At 45.8% G+C, this 22,002-nt stretch overlaps 1 protein-coding gene across 2 annotated transcripts; it reads left to right on the top strand.

Moving 5' to 3' along the window:
• Window positions 1-8,942: 8,942 nt before the first annotated feature.
• LOC138982471 (uncharacterized) lies at window positions 8,943-14,490 on the top strand. Of its 2 annotated transcripts, XM_070355767.1 has the most exons (3): window positions 8,957-9,401; window positions 9,891-10,313; window positions 11,102-14,490. In XM_070355767.1, exons 2-3 carry the CDS (start codon window positions 9,947-9,949, stop codon window positions 11,263-11,265), a joined length of 531 nt encoding a protein of 176 aa, XP_070211868.1. In that variant the 5' UTR covers window positions 8,957-9,401; window positions 9,891-9,946; the 3' UTR covers window positions 11,266-14,490. The 2 variants fall into 2 exon arrangements, 1 of the variants encoding a protein (XP_070211868.1); XR_011460875.1 differs by lacking the exon at window positions 9,891-10,313 and having other exon boundaries at window positions 8,943-9,401.
• Window positions 14,491-22,002: the final 7,512 nt, after the last annotated feature.

Below are 22,002 nucleotides of genomic sequence, written 5' to 3'. Positions count from 1 at the left end.
CTCTCTCTCTCTCTCTCTTTCTTAGTCTCTCTCTCTCTCTCTTTCTTAGTCTCTCACTCTTTCTTAGACTCTCTCTCTCTCTTTCTTAGTCTCTCTCTCTCTCTCTTTCTTAGTCTCTCTCTCTCTCTCTTTCTTAGTCTCTCTCTCTCTCTCTTTCTTAGTCTCTCTCTCTCTCTTTCTTAGTCTCTCTCTCTCTCTTTCTTAGTCTCTCTCTCTCTTTCTTAGTCTCTCTCTCTCTTTCTTAGTCTCTCTCTCTCTCTTTCTTAGTCTCTCTCTCTCTCTTTCTTAGTCTCTCTCTCTCTCTTTCTTAGTCTCTCTCTCTCTCTCTTTCTTAGTCTCTCTCTCTTTCTTAGTCTCTCTCTCTCTCTCTTTCTTAGTCTCTCTCTCTCTCTCTTTCTTAGTCTCTCTCTCTCTTTCTTAGCCTCTCTCTCTCTTTCTTAGTCTCTCTCTCTCTCTCGTTCTTAGTCTCTATCTCTCTCTCTCTCTCTCTCTCTCTTTCTTAGTCTCTCTCTCTCTCTCTGTCTCTCTCTCTCTTTCTTTGTCTCTCTCTCTCTCTCTTTCTTAGTCTCTCTCTCTCTTTCTTAGTCTCTCTCTCTCTCTTTCTTAGTCTCTCTCTCTCTCTTTCTTAGTCTCTCTCTCTCTCTTTCTTTGTCTCTCTCTCTCTCTTTCTTAGTCTCTCTCTCTCTCTTTCTTAGTCTCTCTCTCTCTCTCTTTCTTAGTCTCTCTCTCTCTCTCTTTCTTAGTCTCTCTCTCTCTTTCTTAGTCTCTCTCTCTCTCTTTCTTAGTCTCTCTCTCTCTCTCTTTCTTAGTCTCTCTCTCTCTCTTTCTTTGTCTCTCTCTCTCTTTCTTAGTCTCTCTCTCTCTCTTTCTTAGTCTCTCTCTCTCTTTCTTAGTATCTATCTCTCTTTCTTAGTCTCCCTCTCTCTCTTTCTTAGTCTCTCTCTCTCTCTTTCTTAGTCTCTCTCTTTCTTAATCTCTCTCTCTCTCTCTTTCTTAGTCTCTCTCTCTCTTTCTTAGTCTCTATCTCTCTCGGGCGGGGACGTAGCTCAGTTGGTAGCGCGCTGGCTTTGTAGCCAGTTGGTTGCTATCAGCGTGGGTTCGACCCCCACGTTCGGCGAGAGATTTATTTCTCGGAGTCAACTTTGTGCAGACTCTCTTCGGTGTCCTAACACCTCCGTGTGCACACATGCGCACGAAAAAGATCCCACGTTCACAGCGAAAGTCTCAAGGCTTGGAAAACACGAAGACACTCATGCATCATCTCTCGTCTCTGATTATCATGATCGTATTTTGATACTTTGACGAGACAAACCCAATGCTGGTGTGTCGAAGAAGACAGCCACAGCGGGCTTGTTCGAGTCAAAGTATCACATCATATTCCCAACGTATTACCAATACCTGTCCCAATATAGACCAGTTGGTCTAAGAGGACGTTAAACCCTAATAGTCAGTCAGTCTCCCTCTCTTTCTTAGTCTCTCTCTCTCTCTCTTTCTTAGTCTCTCTCTCTCTCTTTCTTAGTCTCTCTCTCTTTCTTAGTCTCTCTCTCTTTCTTAGTCTCTCTCTCTCTTTCTTAGTCTCTCTCTCTCTCTCTCTCTCTATTTCTTAGTCTCTCTCTCTCTCTCTCTTTCTTAGTCTCTCTCTCTCTCTTTCTTAGTCTCTCTCTCTCTCTTTCTTAGTCTCTCTCTCTCTCTCTTTCTTAGTCTCTCAGTCTCTCTCAGTCTCTCTCAGTCTCTCCCTCCCCCTCTCCCTCCCCCTCTCCCTCCCCTGCAAGAAGTCGGTGAACTGGTGAAGGGAGAAACTCGATGCACCCACTGAAGTAGCGCTGTGGGTTTCCCTGAACCCACCCCGTCGTTAGAGAAATAAACGGTAAAAACCCTCTTTCAAATGTATGGGTTCAGACAAACCGGCATCGTCGTTAGAGAAATAAACGGTAAAAAACCCTCTTTCAAATGTATGGGTTTGAACAGACCATGGCGATCTTAACTAAGAGGACGCCATGGTTCAGACAAACCCGCATCGTCGGGCGTGTGTAGTCAAAAGCGGCATCCGGCAAAGGTTAATTTGTCCCTTCCGTTTTTGTACGATCGATTTTTAGGGTACCCTTATTTGAGCGGCAGTCACGTGATCCCTGTAAAAGACATCTTTAATCCTTAACTGGCATAGAAAGTTTAACTGAAATGACACAGGAATTAATGCTTTAATTTGGGTGCAAAATTTGTAATTAAAATTATTTTTTTATAAAACGATCTAAAATTACGTTTATCGTATTCTTCATCATTTTCTGGTTCCAAAAACATATAATCATGTTATATTCGGATTAAAAACAAGCTCTAAAAATTTAAAATATAAAAATTATGATTAAAATTAAATTTCCGAAATCGATTTAAAAATAATTTCATTAGAGTTTTTGAATAGCGTTTGCAACCAGTTGCCTTTTTACTTTTTATTTTTTAATTTTTTTTTTTTACACAATATGCATAACATAGGGCGTAATTGCACCGAAACTATTCTTTTTTTTCTGTCTGTCTTTCTGTCTGTCTGTCTACTTGTCTGTCTGTCTAACTGTCTCTCTCTCTACCTCTCTCTCTTTATTTCTCTCTCTCTCTCACTCTCTCTATTTCTGTTAAGCTCTCTCTGTCTCTCTGCTTAATTCTGTCTTTCTGTCTCTGTCTCTCTGTCTCTGTCTCTCTCCCCCCCTCTCTTATTTATATGTATGGATAGTGAGAACCGGACGTATACTGTTCAAAAAAAGAAACGCATAGTTGCTACTTGCCAAATTTGTTTTATTTTTCGAAAAAATTAACAGAAAATCCAATATTTAGATTATTTGTTTGAAATTTGGTATGGACACAGTTGAATGCACACACAGTTCATTTGCATCTTCAAATCAATCAGTCAATCAATACGATTGGGTGCCGAGGCTGTCAAGTCAGTAGGGGGTGTGACTGCCTTGAGCAGCAACAACTGCCCAGCACCTTCTGGGCATGGACTGGATCAGATGCCGGATATCTTGCTGTGGGATGGTGTCCCACTCCTCCTGAAGTGCCTGCAATAGATCGCGGTGATTTGCCGGCGCTTCTTCTCGCCTGCGCACACGTCTGTCCAATTCATCCCAGAGGTGTTCTATCGGGTTCATGTCTGGCGACATGGATGGCCAGGGAAGCACGTGGACATGGTGGTCGGTGAGGAACTGGGTGGTGAGTCGTGCTGTGTGCGGGCGAGCGTTGTCCTGCTGGAATATGGCATCCTGGTCAGCCAGAAGAGGAAGGGCGTGTGGGCGCAGAATTTCCTCCACGTATCGCTGGGCAGTTATGCGCCCTTGGACGTGCACCAGGGTGCTCCTTCCAGCGGTATTGATCGCCCCCCACACCATGACGCCTCCACCACCATGAACGGGTGCCTCATCCACACAGTTGGGCGCGTAACGTTCGTTTACTCTCCGGTAGACCCTCCTCCGATCATCATGTCGCTGGAGCAGGAAGTAGGACTCGTCGCTGAACCACACGTGTCTCCAGTGATTCCGGACGGTCCAGCGAAGGTGCTGGTTGCCCCACTGCACTCGGTTCTGGCGATGGCGGCGGGTGAGGACAGCTCCTCTGTGAGGTCTGCGAGCTCTCAAACCAGCTTCATGCAGGCGGTTCCGCACGGTCTGGTCCGATAATTGGTGTGGCCCGGGGAGAGCCTGGACAGAAGATGAGGCCGACAGGAAACGATTCCGGAGGTGGCGGAGCCGTATGAAGCGGTCGTGAGCAGCAGTTGTCGCCCTTGGTCTTCCCGCTCGTGGCAAGTCAGCGGGAACGGAGCCAGTGGCTTGAAACCTGACCCACAGTCTACTGATGGTGCTCTGGGACACGTGGAAGTGCCTGGCGATTGCACTTTGACTTTGGCCTGCTTGTAAACGACCCAATGCAATTTGGCGGTCTTCTCTGCTCAATCGGGCCATCTTTCGTCGCTGAATTGTCGTCTGATTTCTTTGTGGCGAACAATCCGCTTTTATGGGTTTTGGAAGACATGGTGAGAGCTCAATATTCCCCGAGTTTCACGACATTACACTGAAGCATGACGAGTGGTCATGCCAAATGAGCAATTTTGACATTGTAGCCACTGATAACGCATGCGTCACGTGCAGAGCTCACTTGTGGCAATGGACGAAAGGTCGACGACCAGATAAACATTTTCTGCAGTTTGGTGGATATCCTTGTAGCCATATAACTAAATTAACCAAATATTACAAGCTATGCGTTTCTTTTTTTGAACAGTATAATTCGGTGCACTCGATCGGCTGAATGGATAATACTATGACGGCTTACTAGTACTAAATACTAGTGCCAAAACCTGGGGTTACCCATTATCACGTGATAATTACTAATTAATGCTGTCAGTTACTGTTTTCACTCGTTAGTTACTCATTTTCACGGGATAATTAGTCATTTTCACGGGAAAATGACTAATTTTTAGTTTTGGCACTAGCAATCCGTCAGGAAGTGAGCCAAAACTAAAAATTAGTAATTAACAGGTGAAAGTTAGTAATTTTCCCGGGAAAATTAGTAGTTAACACGTGAAAATGGTAATTATCTGGGGAAAATTACAATTATGAGGTTTTGGCACTAGTAAGCCCTATGACGGCTTACTAGTGCCAAAACCTGGGGTTACCCATTATCACGTGATAATTACTAATTAACGCTGTCAGTTACTGTTTTCACCTGTTAGTTACTCATTTTCACGGGAAAATTACTAATTTTTAGTTTTGGCACTAGCAATCCGTCAGGAAGTGAGCCAAAACTAAAAATTAGTAATTAACAGGTGAAAGTTAGTAATTATTCCAGGAAAATTACTAAAAATTAGTAATTTTCCTGGGAAAATTAGTAATAAACACGTGGAAATGGTTATTATCAAGGGAAAATTACTAATTTCCCTTGATAATTACAATTATGAGGTTTTGGCACTAGTAAGCCGTCATACTATCACGTCTTAGTGTTCTTGTTTTTCTTTCCAAAAACAGTCAACGGTAGATAGGGACAGACATCAAGTTTATGATTCGGTTTACTAGTGCGCCTTGCACCATTAAGGCGTAGATATGAAAATGTCCCATTACAATTTCATTCTGCGCGTCAAAGGGCCCGCTAGGATTACGTACCACTGCGCCACCATATTTCTACTTAAATCGGAGTATAACATTCGGATGAAGCAAAGCAAAACGCACGACCAGCTGAGTGTCTCGGGCTGTGATTGGCTGTTGGATATGCAGTGTATCGTTTCCCAGCCAATGAAGCGAACCGACTGTCCCGAATCGCCCGTGCGTTGACCTCGGCCGGTGTCACGATTTCATCTTTCGCCTGTGTACATATTTCCCCCTAGATATATACTCAAGACTGAAATGTTGTTTCCTGGTGTGACAAGGGAGGCTACCGCTCCTTTCTCAGCAGACTCTGCACCCGAGTTGTTGGCCTTTAAAAGTCAACACCCGTGGATTGTGAGATTCTGTTTGTGATGGGGTCTGGTGGTTTCCGATTGTCTGTATGTTCATGGAAACCTTCGGGTTTGCATAACAGTTTTTATAGGGCTAAGAAATTAGCCCTAACATTTTCAAACCTGTTTGATTGCACTTCGCTTCCCGAGGTGATCGTAGTGTTTCGGCACTCGGTTACATCTGGCGCTTGCGAGCAGGGATGGGACTCGGCATGATATGTTCAGGTAATGGCATAATATGACCACTGAACATTTTCGTGCTGTTCCCATTCTGCGAACTTGGGATGGACAGTGGTCCCCCGGTTCGGAACTTCGGGACGAAGTTCATTTCAAACGGGGGCGATTGTGACAGGGAGGCTACTGCTCCTTTCACAACAGACTCTGCACCCGAGTTGTTGGCCTTTAAAAGTCAACACCCGTGGATTGTGAGATTCTGTTTGTGATGGGGCCTGGTGGTTTCCGATTGTCTGTATGTTCATGGAAACCTTCGGGTTTGCATAACAGTTTTTATAGGGCTAAGAAATTAGCCCTAACATTTTCAAACCTGTTTGATTGCACTTCGCTTCCCGAGGTGATCGTAGTGTTTCGGCACTCGGTTACACTGGTAAAATTAAGAAGTGAAATTATTTATGGACGAAAAGCATGTCAGTTTCTTATAATAATAATAATAATAATAATAACGGGCATTTATAAAGCGCCTTATCAGAAGTTCAAAGCGCGTGACAACAATACATGTATACAAAAATCATACAATCACTGTCAGATTCAAACAACACATCATGCACATCTCACATCCCCAGACTCTATACTAAGGAACTATCCGTAGTGTTGTTGGAACAAGTGAGTTTTCAAATTGGACTTAAAAGATGAAATGGATGGAGAGTGACGTAATTGAAAGGGGAGTGAATTCCATAACTGAGGTCCATAATACGAAAACGTGCGGAAGCCATGAGCCTTGCGTTTAAAGCGACCTTGACAGAGAAGTCGAGCATCATCAGAAGAACGAAGGGTGCGAGAGGGAGTGTAGAGAGAGACCAGTTCAGAAAGATAGGCAGGTGCCGATTCAGAGATGATATTGTAGCAGAAGCAGGCAGCTTTATACCTAATACGTTCAGATACAGGAAGCCAGTGAAGTTCTTTCATGAGAGGAGTGCAGGGTTGTCGATGCTGTGCTCTGAAAATGAGACGTGCAGCAGAGTGTTGTACTTTTTGCAAGGGTTGGAGAGTGGAGTCAGGGCAGCCTATGAGAAGGGAGTTGCAGTAATCTAGTCTGGACAAAATGCAGGATGTAACGAGAGTTTTAGTGGCATCAACAGTGAGAAATTTTCTTATGGAACCTATTCTTCTGATCTCAAAGTAACATGTCTGACAGACTTTTTTGATGTGTTGTTTCATTGAGAGGTGGGAGTCCATGATGAGAGGTGGGAGTTCTTGCATGTGAAGAAAATTGGTGGTGAAATGTAATAGATTTCACCCCCAAAATCGATTTATTCGAAAACGTGTACCGAATGGTTACATCCCTTGAGTAAGAAGGGAAACATTTTAGGATGAATCAAATTTCTAAGTTAAATTAAAAAAAATTGGTTGGACAAATTTGGCCCCATAAATGTAAGGTACACAAGGTCGCTCATCAGTACTATCGAAGGGTGTTTTTTTTGTTCAGTAAAGAATTTATACCAGATCAACGAGGCCGAGAATCGAAATATCACCACGGCGAAAGATGAAAACGTCACACCGGCGTGCCGATTACGACTTGTAAGATGATACACTTGTGGACGCGTGCCGGCGTGCCGATTACAACTTGTAAAACCATGAGCTTGTAACCCGTCTAGGTATAAGGGAAGCAACCACAACTAAAAAAGTGACAGCACTATGGTACTTGCCACCCGCGGTTGCCTCCCATTAGTGGGTGACTACGTCACCATTGGTGCCTACCACGTGATTAGCATCAATCGACTTCTATCACCTGAGACGGACGGTCGTGTTTTGGCTTTGCTCTGGCTGTTTTGGTGTCTGCTGACACCCACCGGCCATGGCTCCCGTCTTCTTGCTGGCTTTGCAGCTGGTGAGATCATTCCTTTATAGTCTTTGACTTTTCGTTGTTTTCTGCTGAGAATTTCTTACGTTTGTTGAACTTTGAAGTTTTCAGCGGTTGTTGGGCTTCCTTCTTGGTTGCCATTTTCGCTAGCACGTGGCTTTTTTGCTATGTTGATGTTTCGTAGCTTGTGGTTTAGCTGCCTTTGGTAGCTACTACGCTTGTGTTAGTTTGTTTGCGTGCTTGCTTCTGAAATGTTTGCGTCCGTTCGGACTTGGCTATTTTCAGTGGTTGTGGTTTCCTTCTTGGTCGCCATTTTTCGCTAGCACGTTGTTGTTTGTTATGTTGATTTTTTCGTCCGTACTCGGACGCTTATCTCTTTGTATAGCTTGTTGTTTAGCTGCCTTTGGTAGCTCCTAAGCTTGTTTTAGCTGCCCTCCTTGCTTGCTTCTGAAACGTTTTTGCGTCCGTTCGGACGGTGTTAGTTTCAGTTGTTTGTTTATTTTCTCCCGGCGTTAACATGGCCGTCAATGAGAATTAGAGGGAGCCAAGGCTGAGGGTTAGGGCATTGGGCACTGCTAAGCCCTTATCCTCAGCATCCTCTTCCTTTTGAGGATCTCTGTCTTTGTAGTTTTTGGCCCAAGAATCACTTCGTTTTTCGGGCCTATTTTTGCTACGGACGATTTGCCGTCTGGCTCTCAGTCGTCCGTCTTTGCCTTTAAGGCTGTTGGTTTACTTCTGTTTAGGCTCCAGAGTCTAGTGCTCTGGGGTCTACTCTTATCTCTTACTTCTTTCCAGAGATAGATACCCTCGTTCGCGAGGCTATGCCGCGGCGGACTTCGTCGCCAGTTCTGCCCCCCGCCTAGGGGGTAGGCGGCGGTCTCTCCTTGGCGTCTTTTGATGCCTGTGCCTTCAGACTCCGGGTCTTCCTTAGACCAGGCTGCTGGCCGCCGTGTCGATTCTGGACTGTCCCTGTGGGGACCTGCTTCTTCTCTTCCTGGCCGGCATATGTTGCCTTCCGCTTGCGGTAGCGCAACAGTGCATGTCCCTCCTGGGATCCGGTCACAGCAAGGTTGGTGTTCGCAGCAGCCGTTTACGGCAGCTGCGCTTCCGGTTCCCGGAAGCAGAGGTTCACCGGATAGTGTCCAGACTACGTTCACGTCCGGCTCGAACCTCGCCTTACGTCAGCAGTCGTCCGCGACAGCTGCTTCCGGCTTCGGCCGGAAGTAAAAGGCTCACTGGCTAGTGTTCAGACTACGTTCACGTCCGGTTCGAGCCTTGCCTTACGTCAGCAGTCGTCCGCGGCAGCTGCGCTTCCGGTTCCGGCCGGAAGTGTAGTTTCACCGGTAGTGAACAGGCTGCTGTCACGTCCGGTTCGAGCATTACCTTACACATCCGGCTCACGCAGGAAGTAGAGGTTCACCGGCTAGTGTTCAGACTACGTTCACGTCCGGTTCGAGCCTCGCCTTACGTCAGCAGTCGTCCGAGACAGCTGAGCTTCTGGTTCCGGCCGGAAGTGTAGGTTCACTGGTTAGTGTACAGTCTCGTGTTGCTTACAGGCGAGCAAAGGCGAGAATATCTCGCGGCGAGCGCTCGCGTAGCTAGCAGCCTAAGCAACGCCCTTATTGAAAACGAGGCAGAGGCTAGCATATCAAGATGGCGTCGAATGATGTGCAAAAGTTCGTGCTATCTGAATTAGTCGATGACACTGAAACTGTGGGTGCACAAAGCTGCCAAGGCCACAGAAAAATAATGCAAGCAGCCGCAAACCAAACTCCAATCGACGTCCCGGACGCCTACATTGAGCGGAATGTGAACTTTGTGGAAATTACGGTGCCACGATACAACGAGTGTCAGTTCCGAAGCCACTTTTGGGTGAACAGGAACGTTTTTCAGGTAAGAATGCTTTATCTATTTTGGTTTACTCTGTATTAACATGCTAGTCACCCATTGCGTGATTACATTAATGGGAAACTCATCAACTGCTGTTAGTGTACTTTTTTTAGGGCCGTTATTTTACACCGGAGCCCACCCGTCCCTAGCGCCAAGTCTCTACTTTAAACGGCAATCTAAGAAACTCACTTGTAGGTTCACTTTGCGGGCGACATGTATTCCCTGTCTTTGGTGTTGTTTTAAGTAAAGTGCGATTCTCCGTTAGTCCAGAACCTGCACGTCATTTTCACTGCGTCATATTCCCTGTAAATTACGTCTACTGTCTTGGTAAACCCAACCCTCCTAGTGGTCTCATTTTTTTAACACCCCCCCCCCCCCCCCCTTCCTGTTTTATCAAAGACCCCTTTTTATTACAAGATAGTTTAGAGAATACTACATAAACAGAGAAAAGAAGGCAAACAAAACCAGTGCCTTTGTCTATCGAAACCTCAGGGGCTGCTCCCATCCTGTTCAGGCCACCTCAAAAGGGCCTGTCCGACAGCCTGGAGATGACACAGCGTCGTTCCGCAAGGAGGATCCTGCACGACTTCAAACCCACAAGTAGTACAACGGAACTCGTCTCCAGGCTCAAGCTGGACTCCCTCATACAACGGCGCACAGCGACCAGGGCAACCATGATGTACAAAATCATGAGTGGACTGGTCGAGGTAGCCCCAAGGGAAGGCACACTGACACCGGTCCCAAGATCAACCAGGGGGCACACCACCAGACTCCAGGTCCCAGAGTTCCTCACCGACTCACACAGAACGTCGTTCTTTCTGTCTGCAATCCGCCTCTGGAATAACATCCCCCAAGAGGCTGTGAGCGCAGACTCGCCCCAGGTCTTCAGAACCAACGTCGAGGCCTGGCTCCGAGGTGCGAGCCCATAGGCACCCCCTGTCTAAACCCACTCCCTGTCTGCCCCCCTCCCCTCCCCACTAGATTCATCCCCTCTCCAGCCCCACTCCCTCCCCTCAGTAATAGACCCCCCCCCCCTCTATCCCTCAGCAGTGATACAGGTAGATTCTATCGCTCTTGCTCCGTATTGTCCGTGCTGTTTTATTGTTTTGTCGGGGCCCGGTTGCTGCGCTTGGTAGCACTGGGTGGTAGACGAGCCCAGGGCCTGAATTTGCGCACCAGGGCAAATTGCGTAAAGCAAGCTTGCCTACCAACCCACCCATGTTTTTTGTTGTTGTTTTTTTGGTTTTTTAAATTTCCACAGGCACAATATCCACTTTATCTTTCACTCTAGGGTAATTAGGCGCACCAACCAAACTGAGGATTGTTGCCCTGTAAAGGGAATTCCTCATTATCGTGAAAAAGAAGAAGGCTTGCTGTGTGAGTGTGTCCTACCAGATTCACACGAGTTGTTTTTTTAAGTCGGCGTGGCTCGAGATCCGGCGAGCCGGATCCGGAGCCTGGGGGCTCAAACACCGGCAGTCACCAGTATCTCACACAATACTACTTTCCTATTTTTCACCTATCTGTCACTTGCCTTCATAGCTGCTCAATCGGTAGTGAAATGCACTAGAAATCTAACCATGGTTGGGTTCGGCTGGGACTTTAATTGTAAATTGTACAGACATGGGTAAACTGTCAGATAATTTGGAATAAAATTAACACTGTGATCTGCATATTTTAATGCAATTGTCTGTTCTTTACAGGAGATGTTATCCAGTGGCCACGGAGGTGTGACCTGGCGCGATTAGCTGGGAAATGGTCAGCAAGACCTGGTTTTCCTGGCGTCGTGGGAGCCATTGATGGGACTTACATTACGATACCAGGAACCAGGGATAAAAACAGGGACGCGTACATCTCTTTCAGATAAGTGGAATGTTAATGTAGGCAGAACTGAAAGGTTGGAGGACCTGACCATTATGGTGCCTGTGTATTTATCCCCTATTGTATTGAAATACTGGAGTAACAATAGCAGTATCATTTCATCATTGGAATCTACTGTAATTTTAATTAAGTCACTACATGCACACATGTATACATGCTGTGTATGATTTCTAAATTGAATCTTTGAATTTATAGACAAGTATTTGAGGTTTTTTTGTGTTTTTAAGTATGGATAATATTTATTTTTTTAACCGAGGTTGGGAGTTCAGACGAGGGTGATGGTGTGTGTATTAATTCCAAGAAATCATCATCATAAAACTTTACATACATATTGTTCCTCCGACCTTTTTTTTATTCTTTTTTTTAGATACATGTCATATCCCGCTTTTTGTGAAAGTTGAGGCAGCACTTTCATGCGCTCATATTCTGATCAAATTGATTAATATTTTGGTCAAGCATTCTTTGACTACGCATGGATAATGGGGATGTATTTCAGCTTCGAATTCATGAATTTATATTATTCGTTATCATTTCATATATATATTATATATGCATGTCATATTTACGCTCAAAATGCACTGAATTATAAATAAAATATGGGACATTAGGCACCTCATTCCCATGTTTTGCAGAGACGAGCTGGACCCAGTTCAGTCTTACGGTTTAGGCTAACAAAGCAAGTTAGGACATGTATGTAGTCTATGTGGTGGTTGGTTTTTAGTTTCTGGCCGATAGATAGATGAATTATTTTTATATTGCTTTACGCGACTTGTTTCAGGTTGTTTGCGACAAAGATCTCCTCTTCCTGGATGTGTTCACGGGCTATGACAGCCGAGTCTTCCGCAACTCGGATCTCGTTGGAGTCGCAAGTAATCTGCCTCCGGAATTCCATGTGATTGGGGACTCAGCCTACCCTCTCTGCGACTACCTGCTGGTTCCATTCTGCGACAATGGCCATCTGAAACTGCCTGCAACAAAGCCCAGACAAGGACCAGAGTCGACGTGGAGCGTGCCATTGGTTTGTTGAATGAAAAATTCCGCAGACTGAAAGATCTCGACATGACTAACATCCGGGAAGTTCCAACATTCATTTTCTCAGCATGTGTTCTACACAACTTTATCATTTTAGACAATGGCGTCGACGAGGATGACATCGACTTGTCGGACAGTAACGATGAAGACGAGGAAGGAGGCCAATGTGGTGGTGATCACTGCATGTCTGCACACAAAGAAGACTGGAAATTGCAAATGTTCTTTCTTGATAACTGTTGTGTTTCAGGGAAGTGTTGAGTACAGTCCACCGTATATCATTCTACGAGGCTGTATTTCTTGTAAATAACAAGTCCTGGCAGTGTGTATTGAGTTGCATATTCGAATGCGTTGTGTAACCTTCCATTTAAATTTTAATGTGAAGAAATAACTGGGTAAAGGTTGAGTTCCTGGTGAGATCTTTCTGACTCACAAGAAACATACTTACTGCCAAATGTTCAAATATGGAACCAAGTTATTTATTTGTTCAGTTTAATGTCATTTACGTTATAAGCTGATCAGACGCACCAAAGATGCTAATTAAAGAATATGAGTTTACAGAAAGGAGGAGACAACCCAAACGAGAACAGCGAGGTCGAAAAACTGTGACCCTAAAACAAGAGTACAAACAATAATAATCAACAAAGCTAACATCATACCTGGAAAAAACCCACAACGTAGTAAATAAAACAATACTGATTGATAGGGCCCAAGAAAAATAGGTGTGGTTACGATAACCCGACCTACCCTATTTTTGGGGGCCGACCCTATAACTTTTTATTACATTTGTCAAAAACAAAACAAAAAAAACCCCAAGAAAACAAGTGCAGAAAAAGCAATGAAAGCGAAAGCGCTCGAGTCGTCCTGCAGATGATGCAAGGGAAATTACTAAAAAGGCCCAACAGACGCTTGCCATGACAAAAATGGCGGCATCTTCTTGAAGTTCTTCGGTTGCGAGTGCTACACGCTTGGTTGCTCTGCTATTGAGAAAAAAAAGTTTAAAAAAAAAAAGTGATTGCCTACCTTCCTACCCTATTTATTTTGGCTATGTTACCTTAACCACACCTATTTTTTTTGTTTTTTGTTGCCTAGTTGGGAACGCAAGACAATAAATTATGGTTATCTTACAGTTACACACAAGCTTTAGTGATTCACGATGTTAAAAATGAATTGATAGCAATTCCTCTGAATTAAAGTTAAACGCCATTAATCCAAAGGTTCTAGATTCAAATAGGTTAGAAAGCACTAATTGTTTAATTTAGATCAATGTCAATGATGACCAGCAAAGTCACTATCTTCTCAATTCAATATGATAAGCATCACTGCCTGAAGCATACTAACTTTTGACCAGGATTGTGTTACTGATAAAATACACAATCCTATCCTTGCCACTCATTGATTATACAGTGAGACTTGTCTCCACATATTGTTGTTAATCAATTAGCTATGTGTAGCTCCAACCTAAACAAACAGAAGATTTACCTTCATTGTAAATGTTGTTCGTCTTTCTTTTTTGAAGATGGCCGCAGACACATGGTATGCTTGGATGTCTGGTCTGATTTGTGCGTAGATAGCTGATGAGCTTATCTGGGCCACGAATCCCTTCCCGCATGTGACTGTTTAGGTGCTGGCTGCTCTAGTTTTCCGGATTGTGCGCTTTTGCTCTGCAATGTGGATTGTTCTCTTTTCCACTCTCTGGGCACTAATAATTATAGCTTATACTACGCCATTTCGGTCTGTTGCTCTCGAGATTGGAACTGAATATCAAGGGTTTTTAGAGAAGTTTTTAGTGTGTCCTTATAATTATATCTTTACTTTTGCCCTCCAACATCACATTTTTCAGACAGAGTTCACCATGAAGGAGCTTTGGGATGCAGTGATCCAGCATGCGACATACATGTCCTGCCCATGCTATTTATTTAATTGATTTAAACCGGATCTACTTACAATGACTCAAATCTGTTAATCCATCCATTATTTTAATCTTCAACAAATAATTTGTGTGTGTGTGCCTCAAGAGCAGTTACTGTCCTTACATGAAATTACTGCCCTTACATCAAAATATAACAACAATGTGACATACAAAGTGTTGGATACACATGTTGTGTTGGCTATATTGTCTTGATTAAGAAGGGAACAGCTTAATTGCTTTCAGGGAATAAATGTCTGTAGCAAAATGGCATTTCTTGTGGAGGCTTTTAATCTTGTGATGTCTTGTTTGCGAATTTGCCTTATCATTATGTTCTATTTGTACAAGGTCATTTTTTTGGTTCAATTTCAGTTGGATGTACAACTCAAATTATGTCTGTGCGTCTCATCAGTAAGCTTTTGTCATTGTCAGAACAATACATCAAGTCTTCAAGGCTCCCGTAAGAACTCGACAAACAGTAACACAAACTCACTCACTCTGTCACACACACAGAGTTAAAACTAACGCATCATATCAACTCCATGTATCATTTTCTAAAGAAAGCAAACAGATAAAATGACTGTGTGAATGTTTGTTGTTGGTGCAGTTGTCCCCTCACTTGCACACAAACACACACAGACACAGACACAGACACACACACACACTTTTAAACTGCATCAGCATAATAATTATGGCAAAGCTTGTCTACAATCATTAACCTACCCAAGAGCTTGCGTAGCAAGATAATGTATTCTTGAATTTGTCATACGACTAAGACTTAAAGATATGGGCGTCACAAGGGTCACACTCAGACATGTTCACATGAGGGTCCGAAGTCTGATATTTTCCAGTGACAGAATGTCCTGCTAGCCACCAGCTCCGCACGCTTGGGCATGAATGCTCATCAAAAAGACCATTGACCATTTTCTCTCATACTGGCTATGTGAAAGGTATGACGGTCAATGGCAGAAAAAACATGTACTTCCTCACTGCAGCCCTGGGAAGCTTGTTAATCCTGTCCCACTCAATTCTCGGGATGTTCTTGTGGTAGCACAGCCTCTTGTTCAGAGTACATAATCATAATGCACTATGTCTTTGTATCACAGAGTTGTAATGTTAATTTGTAAGGACGTCCTTTCCTGGAACAAATGAAGAGTTTGATTTCAACGCTGCAGTGTTCTCTGCCCTGGATTGTAGCTTGCCCGTCAGCAGTAGATCTGAGAGTAGCCTACTGTGTTCATTTGGAAATCTACCATCAGCTTATTTGTCTTTTGCACTGTATACGCAATCAGCAATAGGTGGCCACTTTTTCCACTGCTGTCCTCAGTCATTATACTTTTCATCAAGACTTGTCACAATGCCGAGTGGATCTAAATTCGGAAAGTCTTCATGTGGCGATGGCATATCTGACGTAGTGTCGATCTTCTTTCTGAAACAAAAGGCAAAATGCGATTAGTTGTGATGACTAAAACCTACACAAATATAAACAGTGTTTTGATACTGAATAGTCGGGTTATACAAGCCACCTTTACCTATGCAGTATGGGAACCGTAAAATATGCGAAACATGTCAACTGGTTCTTACAATAATTTTGACGGGCAACACAGCCAACACAGTCCATTTTGATGAGTAACTGGGGTACTCTCTGAGAGTGATAACGATCAACTAACTCTCTCTAACTCTCTCTCTCTCTCTCTCCATACACACACACACACACACACACCACAACTGAACACACAGACAACACGTGCACAACTCACACACTGACGAATGCACACACACGCACACACTCTCTATAACTGCACGCACACTCTCCGTCTCTCTCTTCAAAACACACACAAACACTGATGTACACACACACATACACATGACACGCGCGAGAGATAAGTCCAAAAAGGGAAGACGTCACGATGCATTGACGTCAAAGGTCTACTTGCCCTACTCGAAATTTATACCCGCATACACTACAGCGGCATTTGGTGGCGTTTGATCAAACATTGAATATGTAGAGAACACCCACCGCAATCAACTCAGTATGTCCCCAAAGTTTGGTAAGTTTCTGTCCCCAACTGTAGCCACAGTTTGACAGACAAAAAATCCTTCTTTATTATGTGTTATTGGGAATAAAAATTCTCAACGACGAAAGTCATCTCAGTATATGTTCGAAAAAAATCGCTGGGATTACAAAGAAACACTATTCTGCGCTTTAACTTGGACAAAAAGTTAATGACATCACTTACCACTTTTCAGCTTCTCCCAATTCGCTTTGTTGACATCGCAATTGAAAAAACTGTTGTCCTCAAACATGAAACCGAGTCGATAGCCGCCATGTTTTCTCGCTACGCTAGCACACGCTAGCAACGTAGGAGGCTGCTAGCGTAATCTCGCCAAATTCTAGCGTCACTCGCGGCGAGAGTACCTATGCAACGGCACTTCTCGCCCCACTCGCCATTTCTCGCCTTGGCTAGCCTGTAAGCAACACGCGTCAGGCTACTGTCACTTCTGGTTTGAGCCTTGCCCTACTTCAGCAGTCGCCCGCGACAGCGCCGCTTCCGGTTCCGGCCGGAAGTGTAGGTTCACTGGTGAGTGCACAGACTGCTGTCACATCCGGTTTGAGCCTTGCCCTACGGCAGCAGTCGTACGCGACAGCTGTGCTTCCGGTTCCGGCTGGAAGCGCAGGTTCACCGGTTAGTGCACAGGCTACTGTCACGTTTGGTTTGAGCCTTGTCTTACGTCGGCAGTCGTACGCGACCGCTGCGCTTCTGGCTCCGGCCGGAAGTGTGGGCTCACCGGTTAGTGGACCTGCTATGGTCCCATCCGGTTTGAGCCTAGATTTTTGTCAGCAGTCGTCCGCGACAGTTGCGCTTCCGGCGCTCGTCGAAAGTATAGGTCGTTCAGCAGCGGACATGTCGCTGTCCCTGCCGTTTCGGGCCTAGGGTTTACCTATTGGTTACCGGGCTTCAGCCATCAGTTTGTGCAGCACCAGCTCTGGCATGGTGCCTCTGTGTCTGCTGCACTTCCGGCTCCTCCTGGTGTTTCCGGTTCCATTCCCGTCACTTCCTCTTGGTCGTCGGTGATGTGGGACACGGTTTTGCCCTTTGGGCTTGCAGGCTTCCTGCCTCAGGCGGATCAGCAGCTACCACACACTTAGTTGGTGGGTTCTGCATGCTGATCTCCTCACTCCCTGTGCCTTTGGTCTTCGACGCCTCTCATCCTCCTCTTAGTCAGGGGTGAGGTTGGGCCGTTGACTGGCAGGAAAGGGTTTCAGGCTCCGGCCTCCCCCGCTCAGCGCCCGTCGCGGGCTCTTATGGCCTTTTAGCCAGCCCCTTCACTTACCACGTCGGACTCTCGTTCGGTTGATGGTAGCAGACGCGCTCGGGGTTTTCGTCCCGCGTCAAGGTTGCTCTTGAAGCGGCGGACGAAGTCACTTCCAGATCTTGCCTGGAAGGGGTTTATTTGTCGAAATTGCGTCTGCAGATGCCTTTTCGATAAGGACTGGTTCCCAGTCGGCGAGAGAGAGTGAAGGCTACGTCCGTTTTAAGGTTTCTCCTTTGGTGGCCGTTTTACTCTCTCCCAGCTTTGCCAAACCCTTGTCTTCCGGCAGCGGCTGCCTCTAGTGCCTGTTTCTTTACTGTCCTCACGGCCAGCTATGGAATTCGCACGGGTTTGGTTTGCCTCTCCTGCGCAGGCTTCTTCTTTCGGGCCATTAGCGGCTCAGAGGAAGTTGCCTTTGCCCAAGACGTCCCGGAATATGCTGTCGTCGTTTGCCCTTTCCCGTGCACCTTTGCTGGTCGCGCCGGAACTCCTTCGGCTTTGTACGAAGCCTTCGGGGAACAATTTCAGTCCCTAGCTCTCTGAGCGGACTCTCTTCCCCCCGGAGGGAATGGGCAGACAGCTTTTGGAACTCGCTTCCTTTTCGGAGACACTCCTTTACGGAGCCCTTGGTGACCTTTACACTCAGTAAAGAGCAGGACGCAGGGGACGCTTTATCCACCTTTCCTAGGGTGAATTTAGAACAGAGGAGGTTGTCCTTGCTGCACATTGTCCATTTGGTCATGTACAGACGGGATTTGTTTCTCTCCCATGCCTAGCTCCATGCGGAATCAACGAGAAACTCCCTTAGTTCTTCACCTTTGGTGGATGGGTCTCTCTTCGGCCTCCTGGCTTTGGAGGTCAGGAGGTAGGGGATAGAGACTCATAGGGACCTTCAGGTCTCTTCCTTTGCTCTTCAAGCTTTGTAGCAGCAAAACAGGCTCTATTTAAGCAGACTCAGCCCTTTCAGGCTAAGTCCTCAGCTCAGGCTTTAACCGGAGAGGTTGTTCTTTCTCAGACGTTGTAGTCGGTGTTATTGGAACAACAGCTGGCCTTAGGGCATCCGGGTTTTTTAGCCTATGCTGGCGCAACAGCCATTCCTCCCGCTGGCGGTGGTGGCTGTTGTTTGCTCTTATGGACTCGGTCCTAGTGGGTCTTTCGCCGAGTTTGACTCTGTCTTTCTCTAGCGATCGGACTCGTTCTGGTGTTTCGTCCAAACTTAAGCTTTGCTTGGGTTGGCCTCGGACGTTACATTCAGATTTTTTCTGAGTTTGCATTGGTTTTGGCAATGCATGGTGAGGAGTCATTCTTGTGGCCTATCACTTTTCTCAGCTTCGTTGGCTAACCCTCTCCTTTTGGCAGAGGTCTAGTTAATTTCCCGGGTTTCTTGGTGCGGGCTTTTAGCCCAGCATCTTTTCTGGCCCGTCTACGGGCATTATGGCTCTCAGCCTTAGCCCGTGTATCAGTCTCCTGCCTGGCACGGGCGACTTCTGTCCCCGTGTCTCTAGTATTTGTGTCCTCCTCTTCTCCCTCATCGCGACATGAGGCGAGTCGGGTCGACTTCCGGTGGGTTGGGTTGCCCGTTACGGTCACCCTTCTACCACTTGCAAATTTTACGGACGCTTGCTTGTTGTTTTTTCCGTGTCTGATTCTCGGTTCTGAGGACATCAGACGTGTTTGGCTTTCCAGCCAGACTCAGGAATTTTATGGGCTCGGTCGGCCGCAAAAATTTACTTCGGGCCCCTTTTTCTTGAGAACTCTCTTTCAGGGAGTCTTAAGGCTGGTTAGCTTCACGGTTTTCCGTTTTTCCTTTCCAGTCTTGTTTCTGTTTTGGGTTTTCGATTTTCTTTCAATTACCTACAAGCAGACTGCTTTGTGATCACTCTGACTTTAGTCATTTCGGTCCGAGTCACCGGTCACACCAGACTTTGGTCACCGGATCTCCGCTTTGCGGGCGGCTTACGCTTTTTCGTAGGCCGCTGCTCCCTCCGTTTACCTCCCTCTATGCTTCTGCATGGACTGGTAGTGGACTTCTGGTGACCGTCTCTTTTGAGTTTTTATCTTGAGTTGGACTCTGGTATCTTGTACTCAGACGTCTCTCTCTCTTTCTCGGAGACAGGTCACTCCTCTAGGGAGCTGACTGTTATCTCTCCGGCTTTTCGGGCCTCTCTCCATCCCAAGGTTTTGTACTTTGGCATGTTTGTCTTACGGTCTCAGCGAAGGTTGGTGCTTTTCATTTTGAATGGTCAACCTTACGCTTGATCGTTTCCAGGGTTTTTTGGCATTTCCTTCCAATCGTAAGGTGGGGGGGGGGGGGGGCAGCTTGTCTGTCCCTCTACTCGGCTCGGGTTTTTTCAAGACTTGAGCCCCCCTTTCTGGGCTGTTTTTTTTATGGTTCAGGAGATTGGAAGAAGTGCTGAGCACAGCTTACGGGCTCTCTGATGTTGTCTTTCGCAACTTTTGCTTGAGAGACATCGCGTTGTCATCAGGGTGGTTCTCGGTCCTTTTTCCTGTCTGTTGGCAGTGGGCCAGTTCCTGTCAGGGGTTTTAGAGTGAGTTAGATTTTCGTTCTCACGGGGCCCTTCCTGACTTTTGGCAGCGGGCCAGTTTTTTGTTGGCTAGGCTTTAGAGTGGCTTGGGATCTCCTCACCACCTTGTTAAAGCTTTCATTTTTTCTTCCCCTTCTGCTTGGCCCGAGCTCATGTTTCCAGGGCCCGGGCCTCCTCCTCAGCCGTTTATGGTCTAGGAGGTTGGCCGATGACGTCCTGCACTTAGCTTACTGGCTCTCAGTAGGACGATGCCTCTCCAGTTCTTTGAGTGAGTTTGAACTCTTTTGATCTTACCCACCACCTTGTTGGAGTTATCTGCTATTATGTGATTCGGAGTAAGAATATGTAATTTAATGGAAAATTTTTCATTAAATTTTCATTTGATTAATATACTTACCCGAATCACATAGGTAATTCCCTCCCGCCTGCCCCGCTTTATAGTTTCCTAGTATTCTATAAGTCGATTGATGTTTATCACATGGTATGTAGGCACCTATGGTGACGTAGTCACCCACTAATGGGAGGCAACCGCAGGTGGCAAGTACCATGGTTCTGTCACTTTTTTAGTTGGGGTTGCTTCCCTTATACCTAGACGGGTAGCTTTTTTATCATGACCTGAGCATTTCGAAGTGTGTCAATGCTATTATGTGATTCGGGTAAGTATATTAATCAAATGAAAATTTAATTAAAAATTTTCGATTTTCATTGGATGGTCTCTGTACACAGCCAATAGTTTGTGGGAGTGGTGAGGTCGGGCGACTCCCATCGATCTTATGTGCGCATATTTGCTTATGCGTCAGTCCGATCTTTTAACAGTGATCTAGGCCCATCAGCTCGAGCACCCGCTGAGGTCTCTTCTGGTCGGATCTAGCGCTGTTCTTCGGGTATACTGCTTCAGTCCTCAGTTAGTGTAACAGTAGTTCAGCCACGGGCTGCTGCAGTGGCACTTCCGGTTTTACCGGAGAGGTTGTTTCTTTCACAGACGCTTCATGGGTACGTCTGAGTTTTGGAACAACGGCTGACCTTCGGGCATCCAGGTTTTTTAGCCTCGGCTGGTGCAACAGCCATTCCACCTGTTTGCGGTGATGGTTGTTGCTTTCCCTTTTCTTGTGGCTTCGGACTTCGACTTTCTTCCTTTATTCTCATCTTAAGCAGGAGATGAGATAGGACGATTTCCGTTTTGAGTGGGGTCTCCTGTCTTCAGGCTTCCCCGTTTTTCTCACTTTTTGCCACAAGCTTCTGGACTTGGTCCTGGTTTGTCTTTCGCCGAGTCTGACTCCGTCTTTCTCTAGCGATCAGACTCGTTCTGGTGTTTCGTCCAAACTTAAGCTGCGCTTGGGTTGGCCTCGGAAGTAACATTCAGATTTTCCTGAGGGGGCATTGTCTTTGGCAATGTATGTTTGAGGAGGCATTCTTTGTGGCTTAACACCTCTCTCAGGTTTTTTGGCTACTCCTCTCCTTTTGGGCAGAGGGTTAGCTAATGTTCCGGTTTTTCTTTGCTGTGGGGTTTTAGCCCAGCATCTTATTTGACAGCCGAAACTTACGTTTCTTATGTTTACATGTGTACTGTTGGTACTTTGGTACATGGTTGTCCTTCGGGCTTCATGGCTTTCAGCCTTAGCCTGTGCTATAGCCTCCTGTCTAGCGTGGTCGACTATGGCATTTTCGGTTCCTGTGACTTCGGATTTGGCTCTTCCTCTTCTTCCTCGTCCTAGCACGAGGTGAATCAGGACGACTTCCGTTGGATCGAGTTTCCTTTTACAGTCACCCTTCTACCACAGGCAACTATGACTACGGCGTTTGCCCGTTGATCTCTGCGTCTGACTCTCAGTCTTTCAGAGTTAGTCAGACGCGATCTACTTCCTCGTATTACCTCTCTCTCTGCTTTCGCATTGACTGGTAGAGGATTACTGGCGAACGTCTC

This window comes from Littorina saxatilis, linkage group LG12 (genome assembly GCF_037325665.1).
Source record: "Littorina saxatilis isolate snail1 linkage group LG12, US_GU_Lsax_2.0, whole genome shotgun sequence".
Taxonomy (NCBI): Eukaryota; Metazoa; Mollusca; class Gastropoda; order Littorinimorpha; family Littorinidae; genus Littorina; species Littorina saxatilis.
Note: the sequence above shows the minus strand (reverse complement) of the source record. Positions and strands in the feature narration are given on the sequence as shown.